At 45.8% G+C, this 23561-nt stretch overlaps 1 protein-coding gene across 9 annotated transcripts in view; it reads right to left on the reverse strand.

Annotated features, from left to right (window-relative positions):
• CELF4 (CUGBP Elav-like family member 4) overlaps window positions 1-23561 on the reverse strand; it is an 892259-nt gene that overhangs the window by 101732 nt on the left and 766966 nt on the right. For all 9 annotated transcript variants that reach the window (XR_014711730.1, XM_084628820.1, XM_084628815.1 and 6 more), the window contains exons 7-8: window positions 17304-17451; window positions 5014-5163 (exon numbers count right to left, since the gene is read on the reverse strand). Coding sequence is in view for 8 of the 9 variants with exons in the window: in XM_084628820.1 (XP_084484946.1) it covers window positions 5014-5163; window positions 17304-17451 (298 nt within the window). In the remaining variant the exon portion in view is untranslated. The remainder of the gene's footprint in view (window positions 1-5013; window positions 5164-17303; window positions 17452-23561) is intronic.

Raw genomic sequence — 23561 nt, forward strand, 5'->3', positions numbered from 1 at the left:
AACTTGCCCTCTCCCCTACGTATTGTCCTTGAGTATAAACGCCATCCAGCACAAAAAGGGGACAAGCAGCAACTTGGTCACTAAGATGTAGGGCAAGGGGCCTGTGATAAATTTTTCAAAAGCACCGATGTGAGTCAGGAGCCTCAGTCCCATTTTCCAAAGCGACACCGTATTTGTGCATGAGACCTAGTGAAAGAATGTGACCTGTCTGGTTTTACTGTATACAGCAGAGTCATTAGTAACAGAGGAAAGGGATTAATGGTCACTACCTGAGGCCAACTTCTGCTGTCCATTACGCACTATAAATACAGAGTAATTCCACGAGGGTCACAGGCTGTTAGTGGTGCAACGGAGAACAGAATCTAGCCCATAAAGAGGTCATTATCTTTCTTATTACATTTCTTACGCTCCTGTAAATGAAGCACTGAGCCCTCAGCTCTCATCTCAGCTGGTACGAGGCCTCGCCGGCCGACTGCAGTCCCTGTCACTCCTGTTAACCCGGAGCCGGTGAGCACTCTTTGCGGTTGCTGTGACGTTGCTCACAATCTCGTGGCACAAAGGATTAGGCTTTTGCTCCTGCTATATGTTCTGACACACTGCCATGTTCAAGGGCGCTCTGAACTGAGACACCGAAAGGCCAAAGGGCCTGCAGATAAACTAGCGCAATTCTCCAAATGGCCTGAGATTAGCGTAAAGGGAAGGAAAATATTTGTTCCCCGGACAGAATCCCTAACTGTGAGAGAACCTCAGAACAGTGAATTCTGGCCAGGCTTGGCGGGTGTGAGAGGAGGGCAAGCTTGCCTGAGGCTGACTGATCTGCAGTGATATTGCATGGGATCCGTTGGTAGGTCACAACAGCACAGTGCAGTGAAGCTGTAGGCAGGGAGGCTGAGAACACCCCCTTGACAAGCTGTGATAGCTGCACTCATGTTGCCTAATTTCCAAACCCTCTCAAACACGGTGGGTTCAAAAGTTCAACGTGAACTTGAATGATATTGGGTTCACGTCCTCTGCCTGCCCGGCAGGAGAGAATGGTAAAAAGGAGCCAGGGAGGAGAGAGAAAAAAGAAAGAGGATTTCTTTTCAGATGTGTCTGCTGCACCTACTGTGACTGCACTCTTTGGGTTTTGTTTTGAAGCTTTTATTTAAGAAAAATGAACAGAGAAAAAAAATCCAAGGAAAAATAAAGGGAAGGCAATTATATGATGTCATCCTGCCTTTATGTTTCAAAGATTGAAGATTTTTGGTGGAATGCTAGAGTAGTTAGGTGTGACAGACAGACAGACAGATAGATAGATAGATAGGCTTCATGATTAATGGAATTTACATTGATTCTGACACTCCAGACCATATGTATCTAAAGACAGCGGTTGTTCTACGTTTTGCTATTTTCATGCAAGGAAGGCAGTGGGTCAAATTCTGCCAAACTTTACAATGGTATAAACCCACAGTGGAATTGTTCAGCATTTACGGAAGAGTAACGGAGAGATGAATTGGGTCACAAGGTGCTATATATGCTGCTAAATAAATAAATAACAATAAATGTTCCTGGACATTTTTGTGCCAGACGTATACTGTGAACCAGAGGCTGGTGAAAGCTGGGTGGGGAGATGTGGTTTGGGGCAGTGAACATATATATTACGGGAGATCTGTATTTTTTTCCTGTGCAATCTATGGGTGTAGACATGGTTACATACCCTGTTTTAAAATTTAATTACAATTGTTGTATATAGAACCATTGAACCACAGGAGTATAAGGCAGTGCCAATATCAGATATTTCAGAGGAGGGTGCAAGATATCTCATAATGGACAATGATAGATTAAGCTGCTGAACACTGAAAGTTTCTTCCTAACCCTAGGCGGTTGGCTTCTATCATAAAGCATGAGGGTTTGTGTCCTTCATACGTTTTTATCCAGTCGAATATAACTGTAGATGTTCTCATTATCCATATAAGTGTCTAATCCTCTTTTGAGTCCTGCTAAGCTCTTGGCCTCAATAATACCTCGTGGCAATGGCTAAAGTTTTGGCATTTGCACAGAGCCTGAGACAGGTACAGAGAGGAAGTTGGAATCGATACACACAATAAAATAAATCAATCCTATTTTGGGAATGCTTGGATCCAGGCTTGTCCTCTGGGCTCATCTCAAATTGGGACAAGCAGCACTGAACCAGTAGGCTAGAATCTGACCCACTGAGATCTCTGGAGAAACGTCTGATTGACTTCAATGAGAGCAGAGTTAGGCAAAGGCTGATTGGTAACACGCTGCATTTTCCATAGCAAAGAGGTCCACAGAGCACAGATAGTGTTCCAAGTTTTTTCAAATCATATTGTTTGCACGTCACTCCTCACTAGCTGGGATTGGCCAGCTTGGGAGCGATTTGGGTTTCTGCAATATCTCTGGCTGAAAATATTTTATATAGGGCTGGTGGGAAAACAAGAAGTCAGTTTTGTGAAAAATGTGCAGGTTTTGAAATGTGATTTCTTTCCCCATTTGAATGAATCAGAGACCTTTTGAAATATTTTAGTAAACAAACAAACCAACAAACAATCAAAAAAAAAACAACAACCCCAACTCTCTCTCACTTGCTCTCTGTTTCCTGATTTGACCAGAAATTCCATCCTGGAGCTGAGAAATCCTTCCCAATGAAAGTTTCATGGACACTGATATGTTTCTGTGAAACATTTTGGTGTTGACAAATGGGCATTTTCTGACACAAAATGTTTTATCGAATAATTCCTGACCAGATCTAGCTTTAAGCTTCAGATTTTATGAAACTTGATTGAGTTCTAGAAAACTATTTCTCCTTAATATAAGCCCTGGGTTTTTCCCAGGTAAAATAAATTGAAAATCTATTTCTCTAAGCAGCCAGAGGCCTGGGGTAGGCAAACAGTAAAGATTTTGATTTGAAAGGAATTCTCTTCCTGCCAGGGCTATCAGGGAATAAAACAATATTAATAAAAACCCCGCCATGAAGCAGTTCTGCCAGGCTTTATCACAAGGGCCTGATCTTGAAAATCTTCCTTGTTAGTCTAGTTGGACTAGCATGGGGAATGGTGGTAGGATTGGACCCCTTAGTATAACAACTCAATGGGCCTAATCAACTCATTAGTCAAATTATTCAAGTTAAATGAAGGTGAATTTCACCAAGTAGTACCAGGAATCGTAACTAAAAGTGAGTGGCATTCACTGCCTCAGATCTTAGGTGTTTGTGCAAACATTCTCTTTGCCTGGATTCACATACATTGAGCTTCAGTTTGAGGGTTTGAATAAGCCCCCAAACTTACACAAAATTGGACAGATGCCTCCGACTTTTACCCAGTCTTATGTCAAAACCATAACCGAGCTTGAAAACCCTCAGGACCTTTCCTGGGGCTTGAGCTGAGACTGGAGTTGGGAATGAGATCTGGAGGCAGACAGATGCATGCATGCGCATACAGAAAGGTTCCCACTGCTCCAAACATGACAGTGACGGGACTACATACATACACAGACTAGCTAAAGTGAGCAGCTAGATAGCTAGATCATCTGACCAGACTATTGCAAAATGACATTTTGTTTTGAAATTTAGCTAGATTGAAGAAAGCCAAAAAACAACAACAACAAGGGTATGTGTGTGACAGAGAAACCATAAAAAGGAAGAAAACGAAGCCCCAAACGTTTTCATTTGACCCCAAATAAAACCATTTTTTGGATTTTTCGGTTCAGCCACCAAACGGAAATAACTGATTATCTGCTCAGCTCTGCTTCTATCACCTAAGACTTCCCGTCCCCACAGCACATCAGTAAAGTTCCCTGCGAGGCTTAGCTCACCTACTCCAAGGGAATGGCTGAAATGGAAGGAGTGCTTTTTGTGTCGCATGAGGCAAACTCACTGGCTGAAGTACTGACTCAGTGTTCAACTTTCTAACGAGCTAGATTAATCGCTGCGTGCTCCAGAGTAAAACATTCCTACACCAGCTGGTGGTTAGTGTTAATTAGTAACATTTATTTAAATCATTTTTTTTATTGTGTATAAAACAGCAAGAAATGCCTTTTCATCAGCTTGAAGAGGGATGGATGGTTATGGTGAGATAATCGCACCACAGAGAAATCTAGGTGCATAGGTGGGCCTCGTGGGATGTTGCTGCATCCTTGGCTTGGTTGTACCAAATCAATTATATATACACACATAATATAATATATCCCCCATTCACTGCTGACTGCCAAAACCTGAAAAAAACACCACCTCACAACTGACACCCTTTGTGTCAGCCATAGCAAACAGGCTATATGTTGAATGCCTATGGAAACTGGTCTAATCCCTCAACCCTAGAGGCAGTCTCTCCAGTGTAGGGTTGAGCCATATTTGTGGTGTGGAGCTGGACCTATTCTGTGGATACATAAAGGATTTCAGTCTCCAGGGCTGTTAAGTGAGTTGAGCAGGGATACGACCAGGGGGTCAGTGAACGGCACTGATCCACCACATGAAAGGCCTTGTGTAGGCCCCGGCTACAGCACATGGGTTACAACACGAGATGGACAAGGCAGGCTAGCTGAGTGCCAATCCCATCCCATCCCATCCAGACAGACTCCCACAGTGTCCTCCTTCCACAGTCACTCTTCTACCCATAACTGAATTCAGGGAGGAGATCCGGAAGAGTCGGCCATAAGAGATGTAGCTGACGATCTTCAGCTGAGCCAGGCTCAGCACAGCTCATACAAGATCAGCCAGGAACAAGCCCCCTTTTGGTACACCTGGGAGAACTGCCACACATGCACCATGTTGGTTTCAGCTTGACCTGGCCGCACATATGTGCAGGGTGGACATATGTGCATGGGGCCGGCTTACCAGGTAAAATCTCCTGACCTTAGTGTCCAGCTACAAGGTAGCTCCTATGGCAGAGAGAAACACATTGGAGCAGGATATCATTGCTCAGAAAGAGAGGGCGTATCAGATAAAGTTATCAGCACTGGACCATCTCAATAGGATGGAAACCAACTGGGTCTGAGAATCGGGATGGTTTGGCTTACCTGGGTAAGGGTGGATGCCATTAGCGAACACAGCTTCTGCGGCGGGCTGCCCATTAGCCTGCGGTGGGAGGCCAGTGAAACCATTCACCCCGATTGGGGATGGGATGCTAGGCACAGCCGGTGCAGTGATGCCAGGAGGTGTGCTCCCACCTACAGGAAGGAAGTAAACAGAGGGGAAAAAAAACAGCCTTAGGATGGTGAATTCCACAGGTGGTGACCACACACAGCAAACCCGGATACTACGGTGATGAACACCAGAGGGATGCCTATAGATGACAAAATGAATAAAGGTCAAAACCATCTCAATGCAATGGACAGTTTGCACCATCGCGGGCAAGACTGTGCAACAGTTGCTCACGTTGCGGAGAGCGTAACATGAGAGGTTTGCCCAAGCTTCTTTAACCCCAGGAGTGGGCTTTTCCTCCAGTGATCACAACCTTTAGACTAGATCCTCAGCTGGTGTCAACTGGCATAGTTCCAATGGTGCTAAGGTCTGGCCTAATTTATTGGCAAATCATCAAGGCTTTTGTTTTCAAACCATTGTTTGGCCTCAGAAGAGAACTCTGAGTCCCACCTGCATAGAGCATCTCATGTCATTTTGGTTTTAGTCTTGGAGATGTCAACCTTCTGATCTTACTGAATCCAACGACTGGCCTACGGCCAAGGCTGTCACATGACCTGCCTCTGAACTAGTAGGCTCTTCAGTTTGAGAATACACTGAGTAGATGGCTAGTCCAAGAAGGAAAAAAGAACAGCTACAGTTTGTAGCATTATAACAGCTACCCCTACAAGGACAGCGTTTCACTGGTGCAGTTTTACCCAACCCTGTCATGCACCTTGCCGTTCTGGCTGTACTGAGAGAGGCAGACAGAGCAATGGCTAAATTCAGGGGTGAGTCGAGCGTGCTGCCTACATTAGAGAAATAGGTGTACCAGTGATGAGCCCAGTGTGGGTATGCGGCACCTATGTAAGACAAGGTCAACACTGCTAAGATTTAATCTCATAATTTAATAGAATAAGACGAATGGTTCTCATCTCTTCTTGACTTCAGTGCATCTGTGTATTTGCACCAGATTAAGTTTTGCTAATGGAGACAGGACCTAAGGAAGTCCAGGAGTAGTCTAAATTTAAGCAGCCCCCCAACATGTAAATTACTCCAGCACACACCTTCCAGACTCAGCGAGACTCACACCCATTTAATGTGACCAGGTGCATTCTTCTTTTACCTCTGAAGAAGAGCTGTGTGTGGCTTGAACACTTGTCTCGCTCACCAACAGGAACTGGTCCAATAAAACATATTAACTCATCCACCTTGTCTCTCTAATATCCTGGGACCGACATGGATTCTGCTGTACTGCATACCCACTTAATGTGTCATTCACCCCTCCCTTTGTATAGACTCCAAGGCCAGACGGGACTATTAGATGATCACATCTGACCTCCTGTATAGCACATGCCATAGAACTTCCCCAAACTAATTCCTTTTGAACTAGAGCATACATTTTTATTAAATATATTATATTTGAATTAGGCCATTGACTCTAATAGCATGTAAGAGGCTTTAACTCATGCATCACATGTAATTTGCACCAGTGTAGACATTCTTACACAGCAGTAGGTGGGAATAAGTAACAGAGTGTAATTGAGTCTAGTTCCCTCTGCCTCACACATCATGTCTGAATTTATTATCATGACATTTTATTAAGGCAACGCTTAGAGGTCTCATCTGAGACCAGGGCCCAGTGGTGCTAGTCACTGCATAGACACAAAGTAAGAAGATCCGAAGATTTTACAAAAGAAATAGACAAAGGGTGAGAGGGGAAACTGAGGCACAGAGCGACGACACAACTTGCCCACGGTCATGCAGCAGAGACAGGAACAGCACTCAGCTCTCCAGAGCTGCAATCCAGTGCTGTAATCAGTAGAGAACCTCGCCTCTGGGAAGCTGATCTCCAATAGCAACACCCAGCAAAGTGATAACCATTCACTCAGCTGCAATACTCTGACAGAGGCTCCTTGCATGTTTTCAGGGGGCCTTACGTACAATCCCACCACCAAAGTGACATGAAAGTTGGGGTTGATTCCCTGCTTCTGACAAAGACACCCTCTACCGCATCCCTGCCAGAGGTGACTCACTAAAAATATTTCTGAAGAGCAATTTTCTTTTTGCTTTTGGAAGGGATCAGCTTGTCCAGGTGGCAGGTATTTTCAAAATATTTCCCAGGGGCAAGAGTGATTGGTTAATCAGTCAGCTGGCTGGCTAGCAGTGATTTCAGCAGAGGAAGAGTCTTCCTGGATTCCAACTGCAGACTCCTACAAGCAAGTGGAGGGAAGATGTTGTTTTTCAAAAGGGACCATTATGATCATCTAGTCCGACTTCCTGCACAACGCAGGCCACAGAATCTCACCCACCCACTCCTGCGTTAGACCTCTATGTCTGAGCTATTGAAGTCCTCAAATCATGGTTTAAAGACGTCAAGGAGCAGAGAATCCTCCAGCAAGTGACCTGTGCCCCATGCTACAGAGGAAGGTGAAAAACCTCCAGGGCCTCTTCCAATCTGCCCTGGAGGAAAATTCCTTCCCGACCCCAAATATGGTGATAAGCTAAACCCTGAGCATATGGGCAAGATGGTGTTTTAGATTCTACAGACTGTATAGATTTGGTGATCAAAGACTCTAACTGAGACTCAGGTGAACAAAACCTAAGCTTTTGGGAACTCTCCGTTTTTTCTCACTGTGTTTCTGTGGGTACTGATTTTAATTTGTTTCCTTTATTTGTTTTTATGTATAACTGTGAAAGTAATGTCTGTGGATTATAAAATAGCCATGTCAAGCTGTAAAAATTAGTTTATTATTTGTTTATTTATCGTATGATTTTATAAAGTTATTTAATTAAATTCATTTCTTTAGTTCCTTTTGGGACTTGAATGTGGGGAGGTTGACCCTCTGCAATCCTTGCTGAAAATCTGTAGAGACTGAATTCTGGGTCTCCAGTGACTTTCTATGGGAGTTGTTTTTTTTTTTTTAAGGCACTGGAGATGGGAAAAGAAATGAACTCTAGCCCACGCAAAGGTTACACAAACACTCCGCTTTCACTATATCATAGTGGATGCTATTTCAGTGCCTTCCTGCTACCCAGAACAGACACGTTGCTGCTTCCCCTTTGCTTCAGATGTTGCTGGCCTGAAGAAATTCCCTCTATGCCATATGCGGGTCCAGGGAACAAGAGGTGACATCCTGAGGTCCAAGGGCAAAACTCTTTGCACACATCATCAGTCTGAATGTCACAGAGGCTAGTTAGCATTTCAGTCGCTTTTCCTGACCTCTCCTCTATTTGCATAGGAAATGTGATTTCTTTACTTAAAATTGCACTGAGAATTTTTTTTTAAGTTTATTCCCCTCAATTTTAAAATTTTCCTTTGCATAAACCCAGTGGGGCCAGATCCTGAGCTGGAGTAAGTCAGTGTAGCGCCGCTGAAATGAGTGGAAGGAAACCACTTTACACTAGCTGATGATTTGGTCCTATATTTGGAAATATTTTGTTGCGATTACACAGATGATGTGAGAGATGCAAAACTCACATAGAAGGAACAGTAGAAAGGTGGGTGTGGGGGAGGAATAAATGGCAAATTCTGAACAGCAGGGTGATCAAGTTGTGGCCTGTAAGTCCAAGGCCACACATGGTCCAAGGCCACTAGGATCAAGATGGAGCACTGCTATCTAGTTAACTACCATACTAGTTTAACACCAACAGACCCCAGTTGTCGGTGGGTGGGATTGAACCTGGGACCTCTAGAGCTAAATGCATGAGTCTGTACTATATGAGCTAAAAGCCACAGGGCCGTTAGTTAAGGCTGTAGCAGACTCATTAATCTCTCTCTAAGTGGTCTTGGTGCCACTTGAGGGGCCAGAGCACCACACCCAGGTGTCTGGGTTACAGTAGCCACATTAGCAATACCATTGACAGACAGAAAACAAGATAGAGGGGCATATATGGCAGTAGATGGATAGATGTACTTCTCTGTTTTCCCTCCCAGCCTTTGTCTGTCATTTTTATTCAGACAGTAATCTGTGTGGGGTCGGGATTATGTGTCTGCACAGAGCCTAGCACAATGGGACCTTGAGTTCAGTTGGGAAGTCAAAGTGCTACCATAATGCAGATAATAAATGATGATAATTAGAGCTGGTCGGAAATGTTCTGGCTGCCATCCCCACTGACTCTAGGGACCCCCATCCTTCTTCATCCTAATTTTGAAAATGGACCTGACCAGACCGGGCCAGGGAGAAGGACTCAGATGGCATCACCATCTTCTCCGGCTCCAGCTGAATCCTGAACACCACATGGCATGTGAGACTTTCTCACCCGCACTTTGCATGTGTCCTTTTCCTTCTCCACCTTATTTCTTCTCTTCCCTAGCCTCCTTTTGCCTTCTCTCTACTAAGAATCTGTCTTAGCTGGTCAAGACTGTAGATTTTGCAACACTGCTGTAAGCCTGTGACCAGAAAGAGGAAGTTAAATGCAATGCCCTAAGCCTGATACTGGTACAAGTTTGCCAGGACTCTGAGTGGCTGATAAGACCAGGTGGTGCGCCTGGGTTTCCCAGCAGTGAGGTTGCAAATGAAAGCCAACACCAGAGACAGAAAGTGCATTTTCTATCTTTGCTGGTCTCTTCTCTCCCGCTTTGGGTGGGTTTGTCTTGCTTTGTCTTCTTGGAAATGGGATTGAACAGCGGCAGCTACAACATAGCTCCAGCCCATCCCAACTAACTTTTTCTCTTTTTGCCCAAAAGGACAGGTATTATCCTCTAAGAGATGAGACAGACAAGGCGGGTCAGGTTTCAGAGTAGCAGCCGTGTCAGTCTGTATTCGCAAAAAGAAAAGGAGGACGTGTGGCACCTTAGAGACTCACCAATTTATTGGAGCATGAGCTTTCGTGAGCTACAGCTCACTTCATCTGGTAGGTGATATCTTTTATTGGACCAACTTCTGTTAATGAAAGAGACACGCTTTCGAGCTTACACAGAGTTCTTCTGCAGGTCTCTGTGTAGCTCAAAAGCGTGTCTCTTTCACCAACAGAAGTTGGTCCAATAAAAGATATTACCTTACCCACCTTGTCTCTCTAATATCCTGGGACCAACACAGCTACAACACCGCAAACATCTAACAGACTGTCAAACAAGAGATTTTGCCTTTATAGACTCTCTCCGGCTAAAGAGAAAGGGAACAAGGGATGATGTTAAAAAGAAAGCCTTACTTAATGCTTTATATTTCAAATGCATTAACTGTTTCTCCTTCTTTTCTGTATCTTTAAGAAAAAGTTAAAAGGCTGTTTAATGGTGTGTTTGCCATAGTATTAAGCAGGCTGAGGTCTTTGTGTACCAAACCCCAAATCTTGTTTAAAACTATTTAATGTTGGACAGCTTCAGAGTCATGTTAACACCTTTGAGCCTCTGGGCCAATTTATTCCATCAAAATTGATACAACAGTTCCCCGGCTTCCTAAAGCCTGGAGAGCCAGCTCCCCATTAGCCCATCTGGTAGAATTTTGTTTAGGATTTATCAAAATGAAATCTTTCGGTTTTTCAAAACCATTTTTTTTCCAGGTTTCTGTTTCAAAATTTGCAGGTGGGATGGGAGGGGTTGTTTCAAATCAGAAAGAAAATAAATCTTCCCTGAAGCAGAATTTCTGTTCTTCTCCTAATAACAACAGACACACCAATAATGCATGTTGGGTCTGCAGTACCTCCTGGGTGTGGTGGTTTGGACGTGAAATTCACCCTCTACATTTCTTCGTAGCAAGTTTTGTGCCTGTTACACAATGCTGTGTTACTGGATGGGGACATTTCCAAAGGTATAAATGAATATTAATTGGCTATTCATGAATGGGTATTTTCATGGGATGGTCTAGGTTTACTTGGTCTTGCCTCAGCACAAGGGGTTAGAATTGATGACCTCTTGAGGTCCCATCCAGGCCTACATTTCTATGATTCTATGAATGGCTATATTTGGTTTTCATGAACGGAGATACATAAGCAGTGTGAAATTGGAGTAACACCATAGTGGACTAGGCCCTAGAGTTGGAAATGTCTTCCCAAGGGAATACAGTGTCACAGATGCTTGCACAGAAGTGGTGCAGGGATATAGTTCATACACTGTATATCATGGCAGCCAAAGCATTTGGCTGTTATATTGGTATTTACACAACTAAGTTGCAGAACGCATTCATTTTCAAGCCTTATTTATATGCAAAAGAGCTTGTGCTCTTTTGTGTCAGGGCCGCCATGTACCACACGGGATGGATTCAGTGCTTTTCAGACCCTGAGAGCATTTGAATTCCAGGCATTTGCTGCTTGACGCTTTCTCCGCTCCCACCAACACAAAACAAATCTAGCTAATGTAAATATGATAATCTTGTCAGCAGCGGGTTTAAAGGGTGCAGATATAATTAAGCCACTTTTCTATTTGGTTTTGCAGTAGCTCCATCGACTCGTTGTTTATATATTTACCGTTGTGTAAACACACATTTTGAAATGTATGGGGTAAGATTTCCAAGTCAAGCGTTTCCTTGGCTTTTCGTAAACCAGCTTGGAATGAGATTTGTTTTTCTATAACAAGAGAAGCAAGGAGAGAGATAGGTAAGAAGGCCCTTGACTGAATCAATAACCGCTGACACTGTCCCTAGATGCAGCTGCAAGGAGATGTTAGGGCTTGTGTGAGCCAGTGGACTCTCATGGGCCCAGGGAGTTTGGCAGACAAATGCTAAGGTGACTTAGCTTTTCGCTAAGCCCCAAAGATCACCCTTCTGCACCCAAAGATCACCTGCAGTTCCCACTGAAGTCAATGGGAGTTGAAGGGCGTCAGTACCTTTGAAAACCTTTCGCCAATAAGAGCTGGAGCTCTCAGGGAACAAGTCAGGCCTCATGCTCCCAAGACTGTGATTGCTGTGGGTACACTAGGCTGGTATGACAGGGCTGGCAGAGTTAATGCCATCCAAGAATGATGCCCCCATGAAACAGAGCATCTAATAAGCTAAGGTGCCTCTGGCTAGACCTGTTATAACTACAGATGGTCAAAGGTTTACATTTAAAAGTGGCTTTTCAAATTACATGAAAATCTCTGAGCCTTTTTTGGGTTTATCTAGATACTTATCTGGCTGCCATTACCATAGTATCTGAGCACCTCTCAGTCGTTAATGTATTTTTTCCTCACAATACCCCTAAGAGGAGGACAGTGCTAGTGTGCCCATTGTACAGATTGGAAACTGAGGCACAGAGAGACTAAGTGACTTGTCCAAGGTCACACAGGAAGCCTGTGGTAGAGCAAGGAATTGGACCCTGGTCTCTCAAGTCCTAGGGTAGTGCCCTAACCACTAGACAATCCTTCCTCTGCACCAGAGTATAGGTCATAATTATCACATTTTTTGTCAAAATGAAAAAAAAAAGTTCTGAATCAATTTTATTCAAATCTAAGTGAAAGATGTTTGGGTTTCAGTTTCCTTTCCCTCTCCTTCTTTCCAGAGGAAAAAAGGGAAAGAAGGGAGTGGAAACCAAAAAAAAAAAAAAGAAAGAAAAAAAAAAGAATTTTTTTTGTTATGATTCAAATCAAGTTGAATAAAAATAAAAATTTTAATTTCAGTGAAAAACCCGGAAACCCAGACCAAACAAAACTGGTGTCACTTCTCCCCAAACTTTCCAGGGAATGTAGTTACTATTTGTCAACCAGATCTATTCTGGACAATGACAGCCTGCAAGGAGCAAATGGAGGCTACGACAGATATTGATCTCCACCGGAGATGTCTGGAAAGACGAATTCAGACTGGGACAGGTGCAGAGAAGGGCTAATAGGAAAATCAGGGTGATGGAAGGCCTATCTGACATGAGAAGACAAAGACCATGGCTTGTTTAGTGTAGCAAAGAGAAGGGATCTGATTGCCCTCTATAAACACATCCCAGGTAAATACCAGGGAGGGGGAAGAGCTGTTGAAACTAAAGGACAATGTTGGCCCAAGAACAAATGGAGATAAACTAGCCCTTGGTAAATGAAAGCTGGACATTAGGAGAAGGTTTCTAACCATCAGACGGCTGAGGTTCTGGAACTGTCTCCCAATAGGAGCAGTGGAGGCAAACAACCTAACTGGTTTTAAGATGGAGCTTTATGAATGGCATTATGTGATGGGGTTGGCTGGACTTGCTGACTTACGGACACTGCGCCAGGCCCTGCAAACACCTTCTGATTTCAGGATCTGGTCTGTGCACAGCCTGTCCACCCCTCTGCTGGAGACCTCAGTGAAGTACATCCCCCCACAGCCAGCTGTGAGACAATGCTGGTAAAGGCAAATGTCGCCAGTCTTTGAAGGAAACGCCTTGATATGGTGCCAAGATGCTGTGCTGTGCTGCTGATTGAAGAGGATTTTGGTACCAGATGGGAAAAGAAGTTGCTGCCAGTTGTGGGGGCGACATGAACTAGGAGAGATCAGCAACACGAACAAGGAGAGCAGCTCCTTGAGTTATGCGAGTTGCCCTGGAAGTTTTACTTCGGCATCCTAGCAGGACAGAGGTCCGTGGAGTTCTCCATAAGCAGCACCGCAAGAACCAACACATCAACAGTGCGTTACTTCCTTTTATATGGAGCACACGATCCTCAAGTGCTGTAGTATGTTATCGTTACAGGAAGTGGACAATATATGGGATCTGATCCTCAGCTGGTGTCAGTTGGCGTAGTCCCATTGGAGTCACTGGAGTCATGCTGATTTACACCAGCTGAGGACTGACTCCTGGTGTGGAATGCTGAGAAGTGGTTGCGCAAGTGAAAGTGATGAAAAGAAAATGAGCACATTCCCGCGTAAGGCGAATAAGAGAGGAAGAGGCAAACAAAGAGGTATAGGGCAAGTGAGCACAAGAGACGATCCCTGACATGAGATGGAGACTTGACAAGACATGAGCTGTCGAAGAAAGATACACAGGGGCAGGAGCTGCAAAGGTAAAGTTGTCACACCCGCAAGACTCTCAGTGGGATGCGAGGACAAAGGAAAAGCCCGTGCAGATGGCAGGGTGGTGAGCAGAGGCAAAACGCCAGATTTCGAAGTGAGTCTAAAAGAGGAGTCCAGAGTTCCTGATAAATGTGGAGTTCGTGCCCAGTGGCGGAGTTGGTGCCCAGTTGTGTGTATGCAAGCATTTTCAAACCAGATTAACTCAATCTGACCCATTTTAAAATCACCGTGTAGACAAGCCCTACCTGACACCTTTTTGCAGCCCCCTCCCTCAAATGCATTTCACACACCTCCTAATTCAGCCCAAACTCTGGAAGACAGGTTGGAGCCAGGTTCCTGGAACATTTTAAAAAATGAAGAGGATGACTGTGAAGTCAGAGATGCACGAATGGGCTTAACAAGTGCACGCCTGGCATTTCTGGGAACATAGTGGGTCCTGTCGAATGGAGTCGGGTGAATAAGAGATTTTTTGGTTCACTGGCAATTCCAACTTTTTTTTTTAAAAAATTCCATTTTGGGGGTTGAAACAAACATGAAAATTTTTGACAATTTTCATCAAATGGAAAAGTAAAAAAAAAAAAAAAAAAAGTCCGGGTCAGGTTGAAACGAAAGGTTTTATTCTGACCCGACTTTATAAATGTTATTTTGATTTCAGGCAATGTGACAAAAGCAAAGCATGGCTAGCTTCACAAACCAACCAGTGGTGTGGTGACGCCATCACCCTTAGGAGCTTTAGCCCACTGGGAGGCACTCATCTGGGATTTGGAAGACCTAGATTAAATTCTCCCCTCTACCTGATGTAGAGAAGGAATCCTAATGTGGGTCTCCCACGTTGTAGGAGCATGCCCTATACTCTGGGCTGTGTGAAAACCAGTAGCTGCATAATCCAGTGTCTCCTGTTAAAGTTGTTCCACGCTGTATAAATAGTCATTGGAGCAGGGACTTCAACTCCAGCCACTCCCTCTCAAGGGAGTCCTGAAGACTAGGCTATAGAGTCATTCGCACCCTTTTCCCTGCGCTCAATGGCTATTTATTGTCATCATGAATGACTATGACTTGCCACTACGGATGACAATGAATAGTCATTGGGTCATGGAAAGGGAGTGAGAATAACCCTCCACTGGCTTCCCATGGACCATCCATATACCTATATCTCACATCTATCAGATGTCTAGATTCTCTGATGATACAGAGTGGGTGTAAGTATTATATGGGGTGTGACCAAGAGAAGAGGGTCATGGCTGGGATTCCACTGCCCTGGCAATCCTCAGCTGTTGTACTTGCAGCAGGTGTAACTTAGAACAGCCTCCAGGCTGCTCCACCATATGCTTCAAAAAAGCCGCAGAAGAACGGTGACCGACTTAGCCAGACTTCCTGCTCAGTAGCAGCCCTGTGCAGCAGAGCCCCTGCACACTCCCAACGGGCAGCAGCAGAAAGCCTCCCTATACCCCCTTAATCCCCCTGCCTCAGTTTCCCTTCCCTTCCATGGTGGTCGTGAGACCAGATTGGCTAATATTTGCTCATCACCTTAAACGCTCAGGAAACGGGAAAAGTTTGACCAGAGATGAGCCTCACCAACCTCCGCAGGGGAGCAATCTCACACCACAGTGTGTGCGAAATCTAGCTCCAAATTTTACACGTATTCCCCAGTGCCCTCTAAATAAGGCTGCTGCACTCAACACAAAGTGGCTGATGCCCATCATCTCCCCTTCCTGCTCCCCTCCGGCACTGACACGACTCACAGCACTTGGGGCTGGTTCCCCTGAGCCAGAGAGCTCTCGTTCTCTTGGCTGGGCAGCCAGAAGTACTTCAGCGTAATGTTGCAGGCCGAAGGGCTTGGGGCAGGAAAGCTCTTTGTTAAAACGTGTGTGAGCTGAAGGCCAGGAGAGCCCTGCGCTCCCACAGCCTAGTGATCCCACAAATAACAGAGATGCCTACGGCAGGAACTGTGCCCCCCGCCCCCGAGCTTCCTACTGAGCATCGTTTGTCCCCAGTTCCTCCCTGATAACCCTGCCTTGCGGCTGTAACCTGCACATGTCCCGGTCTGACTTCACCGCAGCAGTTGTTATTTTGTGATACGTCACCTGGCCTCTCTGCCCTTGGCCAGGCCCTCCCTCCTGCTCCAGTCTAGCCCCTGCTCTGAAATGGACAGTAGCGGCTGGTTCTTTGTTCTTCGATCTCCCTTTCTTGCTTTGCCCTATCACACTGTGCTACTGTTAGCACCTCTCCCCCGACATCCTTTACAAACACACATCCAGACTCACAACGCCCCCGGCAAGCCACACGGAGTCTAATCCCCATTCACACTACTGGGGAACTGAAAGATTAAGGCCAACATTTTCAAGATCAGCTACAGGTGTCTAAGCCCACCTAAGCAAGCGACCTGCCTCTGAGAGGCACTGACCACCCGCAGCGCCTGCTAAAGTCAATGGGGAATGACAAGCGCTCAGCGCTGCTCAGGATCTGGCCTGCTGCATTCAGTGCTTTTCTTTGAAAAACGGTGGCCCTCACCATTAAGGCTTGGGTATCAAAAACGCCACAGAGGGGTGTGGGTGAGGTGCTGGGGGCCGAGATGTCTGCTCTGCTTAAAGCTATCCTGCTGGGTGGAAGATCATGCTTCCTTGCTGGGCTGTCCCCTTTGTTGTCAGGCCTCCCCTGCAAATCAGCGCCACCCTCCGGCATATTTTCCCACTCACCCTTTCTCCTGGAGCATAGGGGAACAGGGGATGTCAGGTACAGGGGGATGTTTTCTCTGCTTTGCCCCAGTCTACCCCACATGCTGGCACAGTTGATGGTTTTGGCTGGGCCAGGCCAAACCCATCCTGCTGTGTTTCCAGCAGTCACAGCTAGCTGGGTTTCTGCTGCAGCTCTTCCCTGACATCGTAAAAGAGGGTGCTCCTTGCCTATGGCACGACAAAGGATGGCGTGGACTTTGCTGGCAGAGAAGGGCTTGCTCAAACCGAAGCTCTCTCTCCCTGGATTGGTTCAGCTCCAGAACCAAACACCCTGGCTCCGGTCTCTCGCTAGACTGTCTCAGACTGGAACACCACACGGGAGTGTGCGCAAAACTTAGGGCAAGTTCAGAATTGACTGTGACATCAGATCTGAGCGGGGTGACTCCCTGCAGATGGCAGGACAATCAGGCCTTTCCACGTAGAATGCCTTTCTGTGTTTTCCTGCTACCCTCTGGGCGCCCGCTGAGTCATTCCCCCCTCTCTCTGCTCTGTAGCACAGCTACCTCGGCCTCCCTAGCCCTCTGCGTCCGACTCCTCCTTGCTGCCCTGCGGTTGACTGCTCCTTACCTGAGGTTGGCGTCATGGGAGCAGCAGCCAGACCGTTCATGTTCAGCGCTGCCATCTGCTGCATCTGGGCTGCGGCAAAGGCTGCCATGGGATTCAGGTAGCCTCCTTGTGCCACGGATGCCATGATAGCCGCCTGCTGCTGCATCAGCTGGAACAAAGAGAACAGGGAAAAAATATCACGCGTTCACCAGCAGGGCAACCCCAGAGAGGAGACATTGCAGGCACAGACCGGTCACTCAGGCTTTTCCACAGTGCCGGCTCGACCAATGTGGTTCTGCGCTAGACTTTGTTTTGTCCAAAGCCAGAAAAAGCCACTGGCAACTGACCAGACAACCCAATTTGCAGGTTTTCAATCAGTATCTGTGGGCTCTGGATTGGAAACACTTTGCTATGTGCGTGAGATGGGCTGATTTCCATTGGTCTTAAGTCACTGAAGTTCATACATGCATGTCCTAGGACGGGGGTTCTCAAACTTCATTGCACTGCGACCCCCTTAGGACAACAAAAATTACTGCATGATCCCAGGAGGGGGAACTGAAGTGTGAGCCCACCTGAGCCCCACCGCTCCAGGCCGGGGGACAAAGCTGAAGCCGAAGGGCTTCATTCCCAGGCATGGGGCCTATAACCTGAGCCCTGCCACCCTGGGCTGAAGCCAAAGCCTGAGCCCAGGAAGTGGGGCTCAGGCTTCAGGTTTGGCCCCAGGAGGTGGGCCTTGGGCTTGGGCTTTGGCCAGGCTAACACCAGCCCTGGCGACCCCTCACGACCCACTTTGGGGTCCTGACCCACAGTTTGAGAAGCGCTGTTCTAGGAAAAACCACAGGATGAGGAGTCAAGTACTCCAGTCTCCGCTGCACCACTCATTCACTCTGCGACCAGGGGCTAGTCATTTTAGAGGAAACCTGCAGCGATTAAGTTACAAGTTACATGTGTTGGTCCTGCTTTGAGCAGGGGGGTGGACTAGATGACTTCCTGAGGTCTCTTCCAACCCTAATATTCTATGATTCTATGTCATAGGACATCTCTCTCTCTCTCTAATGGTAAGAATCTACATAGTCATCATTCGAGCTGATCAATAATTTTGTGATGGACAGTTTTCCACTGAAAAATTCAGTCTAATTGAAATTGAAACGTATCATGGGAACATGTCAATTTTAGATAAGACAAAGTCAGAATATTTAGTTTTGACACTGTCTAAATATTTCGCTTTGGCTTTATCGTTTTGATTCATTTTTTTAGACTTCTATGCTACGGCAAATTGTTAATTTAATATTCTATGATATGCATTATAGTTAATGTTACCTAGGTAACATTATTTAACATTTTTGTGTAATATAGAAGTCTACACAAAATGAAATGCTTCAATGGTCCCAAATCAGGTTTTTTTTTAAATTTTCATTTAGTGGAAAATGTTAGCTTTTCGTTGTGATTCATAATTATTTTTGTCCCCAAAATGTCAGAATTTCCCCTGGGATGGAAATTCCAGTTCCCAACCAGCTCTAGTCATTGGTTCTCACAATGAGCTGGTTCTCCGCTTGTGCTGTTCATGAACTCTTATGCAGCAGGAGTGAAAAATGCGTGTCAAATGCTACCATTCAGGTGAGTAAGAGGAGCATTTTGATTGGGCAGCATTTTACTTTCTCTTTTCACAGGTGTAAATGAGAACACAAGGAGCGGGGCAGGGCAAAACCAGCACCTCTTGCATTTAGAAACGTCTCTTGCTGCTTCACTCACTCTAGAGCTGTGGGGGGCACTACTGACTCAATCTGCTATTTTGGTGCCTTCTCCATCAGAACGTGACAGCCTGATGATGTAGTTTAGCACGTCGGCCATGGATCTCAGCATTAGAAGGAAGGACACTTTCAAAGCCATTGCAAGGGAAGGTTTATTGTTGTTTACTGGCAAATTTAACAGTTAAGAAGCTGCTAAATTAACCACAAACATAAAAAAAATAGCAATCACTTTACGATGTTGAAAGCATCCTTGCCGGGCATTCAAGTGCAGAGGCAGTCTGGTCCAATGGACAAAGAGTGACCGAGGAGCTAGATAGGCTCAGCTCAGCTACTGATGTGCTGTGTGACCTTGGCAAGCCATTTCAATTCTCTGTGCCTTAGTTTCCCCTGCTGTAAAATGGGGATAATAATATTTGCCCTCCTTGGTAAAAGTGCCTGAAATCTATGGATTAAAAGTGCTGTATAAGACTGGAATATTATTATTTCTTGCATCTTAACACACAGCAACTCAGTGCCAAGGTGGAGGCTTCCCTTTTGATTGTTAATTACCCTTCCTTATTATATACTGCATAAGACACTTTCACATTTTAATTAGTGATTTACTCTTCTTTGTAATTACTGATGGAGTGATTAGATGAGCTTTTTATATTACAGCACAATGCCAGTCCCCTTTAAGGAGCAAATTTGTTGTAGGCATCAATTGGATTTATTCTCCAGATCAGACACTGAGCAGGTGATTTTATTAAGTACTCCAATAAAGTGAGGAAGGGAGAGGGAATGCATCCATCTTTAAACAAGGATTGACTCTACCTTTGGGTGTCTACTGACCCATAGCTCATTTCCTGCGTGGGATATTTATTCTTCTGTCTGGCTGAGGACAGAGCTTGCTCCATGGCTGGTTATGTAAGTGATGGCTGAGGTCCAGGATCAGCTTAATACTGCTGATCAAATTTGTATTTCTCGGAGGTAAGGAGAGCTCCAAGGGCTGGGAAGGAGCTGAGTCTAGGCTGACTGCGTTAGACTTTCCTCTTATTCCTTCAAGGTATGTCAGAGATGGAAAAACTTTTGTGACCTGCTTGTACAGTGTTTATGGTGGTTAGTCTGCAGAGTGGCTAACGGCCTACTACTGGTTTCAGTTACTGGAGCTAATCCTTCTGCTCAAGTGATACAGCTTTGTGTTTTGGTGCTGAAGGTTTCAGGTTCAGACACTACTCATGACCTATAATGGGGATATCATAACGTTTGCTCGTAACCCTGGTTAAGACACTGGACTGTGACTCTCCAGTCACTCTCTGCACTGGAACTCTGCCACAGACACCATGGATGACCTTGGTCAAGTCATTTCATTTCTTTGGGCATCAGTTTCCACCTGTAAAATGGGGATAATAATTCTTCCTTTGTCTTATCTAGACTGTACGACTTTCAGGCCAAGGGCTATCTCTTACTAGACACAATGGGGCCCTGATCTTGGCTGGGGTAACTCGCTGATACCATAATACAATTAATAGTCATGCTGTTCCAAAGACAATCCCTATTATGCATGTTGCATGTTAGTTACTAGAGCCCAGCAAATTGTGTGTAGCATTTGACTGCCTGGATGGTGTAACCTCTTGTTCTGCTCATGACACGTCCAGGAGCTGTTTGCAATTGTTTCAAACATAGCGGGTGTTCAAAATGATCTGCCGAATCCCACCTGGTCTGTCAACAAGTATACAGTGGGAAATGCACACGAAATGGTGGCCTGATACAACCCCAGGTTGAGGCATGCACAGTTTTGCAACATACTGTCATTACTCCATCTCTGTTACATCTGTCCAGAGTCACAAATGGCATTTTCCTTTCTGTGTTCATGCAGAAACTGAGGCTGCTCCTAACCTGCCGACTACAGGTCAACGCACTGTGGACACCCTAAAGTCCCACTGATTTCAGTGGAATGGCAGCGTAAAATTGACTGTACTGCTGGTAGAGGGAGCGGAGTAGGCTGGGAAGAGCGGAGGTTACATTTAACTTACACTTAGAGAGGCAGGATGGTCCGGGGGTTAGAGCACTTGTCGAGAACTCAGAAGGCCTGTGTTCAAGTTTCTGCTGTGCAACAGAGTGCCTATGTGACCTTGAGCAAGTCACTTAGGACATGGCTACACTATAGGGGTTGATCTTTGGCTCTGCAGCTGTGCAGGCATGGCCAATATTGATGGAAGGGATTGAGGTAGGTAATCCTCCTCTCCGAGAGGCAGTAGTTAGGTCAATGAAAGAATTCTTCTGTCGACCTAGCTGCAGCTACATGGGTAGTCCTAACTACAGCGCTAAGGCTGTGAAATTTTTCACAACCCCGAGAGTGACATAGCTAGGTAGGTCTAATTTGTAAGTGCAGACTAGGCCTAAGTCTCTCTGTGCCTTAGTTCCCCACCTGCACTATGGAGATCATAGCACTGCCCTCCCTCAGAGGGGTGGCTGTGAGGAGAAATGCACTGAAGATCATGACATGCTCAGATTAGAACATATGGACAGTGGGAATTTCCCTTCCTTGAGAAATTTTGGAGAAAAAAAAGTTCCATGTCTGAAGAAAAAGTCGAAATGTTGAAAATTCCAGCAAAAACCTGTTTTGAAACAATCCAATTATTTCATTTCAAAAATGTCTAAATGAAATTCTACCTGGGATCCCAAACCCCAAGGCTCCCGGCTCATCGACAGCTCCTGGCTCCACCTTGGAGAGCCTAGAAACTCTGGGGTCTCCAATCCGGGGGCAATCTGCATGGCTGGCTGCCCCAGAGCCACGGATCCTGGAAACTCCGGGGTCCTGACTCTGAGGCAGTCCAAGGAACTGGGCAAGCGAGCTGGCAGGAAACTGGTCCACATTCTGTCAGAACATGGGCTGAAATTGTCCCATTCGTGGGAAACATTTTGAATTTGATGAATCTGCCTTTTCTGTTGGAAAATCTCGGAGCAGCTCTGATCCTATGGCAATGGAAGCTTTCTTAGAAAGTCACAGCATTGTAAGAATAGAACTATACCTCGGGAAAGGGAACTCGGTAACCTTGAAACAAGCGAACGGAATAGACCCGTCTCCCCTCCCCTACGGTGAGTCAAGGGAGATTTATGAAAGGAGGGCAAGTCCTGCAAGGGTCATCAGTCTGTCTTATAAAATCCCTGGAGCGTTGCCTGGGGCATTCAAATAAGTCTTCCCACTCCTTCCCAGCTACCTCCTGAAGACAAATGTCCTATCCAACCTCCTTTCATTTAAAAGAGGCCCAGTGTGTGAGTGAGCTTTTTCCTTTCTTGGCCAAAGGAGGCATTTTTTTTTCTATTATTCCTTCCTTGGGACGATCTCTGCCTGAGCAATTAAGGAGCTTTATCCCGTCCTTATCTGATAGACAATTCCCTCCTCTCCCAGCCCTGTCATTGTCAGTATTCAAAGCCTGGGCTTATGGTGACCGGTGGATGGTTCCAGGGTGGTGTATGTTCATGGAGAGCATCTGCTGAGCTATCTGCTATCTGATGAGCCCTAGCTCCCAGTCCTTGAGCAGGAGGATCTGCTAAAGGGTCGCTTACACAGAAATGAGCCACTGGGAAGGGTTGGGGGCAATACCTGCCAGGAGGAAAGCAGAGCGATTGGGATGGGGTGGGGGAAGAGAGATGATTGGTTGGGCAGTGGAGACCTGCCCACTGATGGAAGAATCTCCACACACCCTTTCTTCTGCAACCACTGATCCTGTGAACCCATTCCTTCAGGGGCCGAGCATGCCTCATCACCCACTGACTTCCATGACTGGAGAGAGGGCCCTTGCAGTCAGACACGAAGCACTTGGGCCTGGCCCCTAAATGAGGGCAGGATGTGTCTTCGGGACAGAGTTGAAATGCAGAGTCTCCCAGGAATCTTTGCTTCCACTTTGTTTCACTCAAGCCTGCACTTCTGGAGTTGAAGCGCATACAGGCCCCTCACACCAGTTTGCTTTGGGCATCAAAAATACTACAGCTAGCAGTGAGCAGACCCAGGAAAGTTCCCCCAGGCTGCCCCTCCTGCTGGGGAGAAGCTCCCCATCAACAGCTGTAAAACAAACTCATTGTCCTCCTTCAAACCCCTCCTCAAACTCTCCTTTGCTCTGATGCCTACAAAAACCTTGGCAATGGCCAGGCTACTGGTGTGCTGAGACCACCATCTACCACGCTGACCTGTATTGGCTCACTGTTTCCTTGCACTCTGCCATCTGTCTGTATCCATCTGTTGTCTCCTGTCTTACACTTAGACTGTAAGCTCTTTGGGGCAGGGGCTTTCTTTCTGTTATCTATTTGCACAGCGCCTGGAAAAATGAGGCCCGGAGCCATGACTGGAGCTCCTAGGCACTATGATAATGCAAATAAATAATAGTAATAATAATCATAATTAATAAGTTGAATTTCCTGCAAGATTCACTTCACTCTTCACTTCCTGTCCTAAGCCACTGTGTAGTGTGACTGGCTGCTGTTAACCAGCTTCTGTGGTTCCAGCTCAGTGGTGGTGACATCCTACGCTGGTTGAAACCATTGCTCT

This window comes from Lepidochelys olivacea (assembly GCF_965140295.1).
Source record: "Lepidochelys olivacea isolate rLepOli2 genome assembly, chromosome: 5".
NCBI lineage: Eukaryota > Metazoa > Chordata > Testudines > Cheloniidae > Lepidochelys > Lepidochelys olivacea.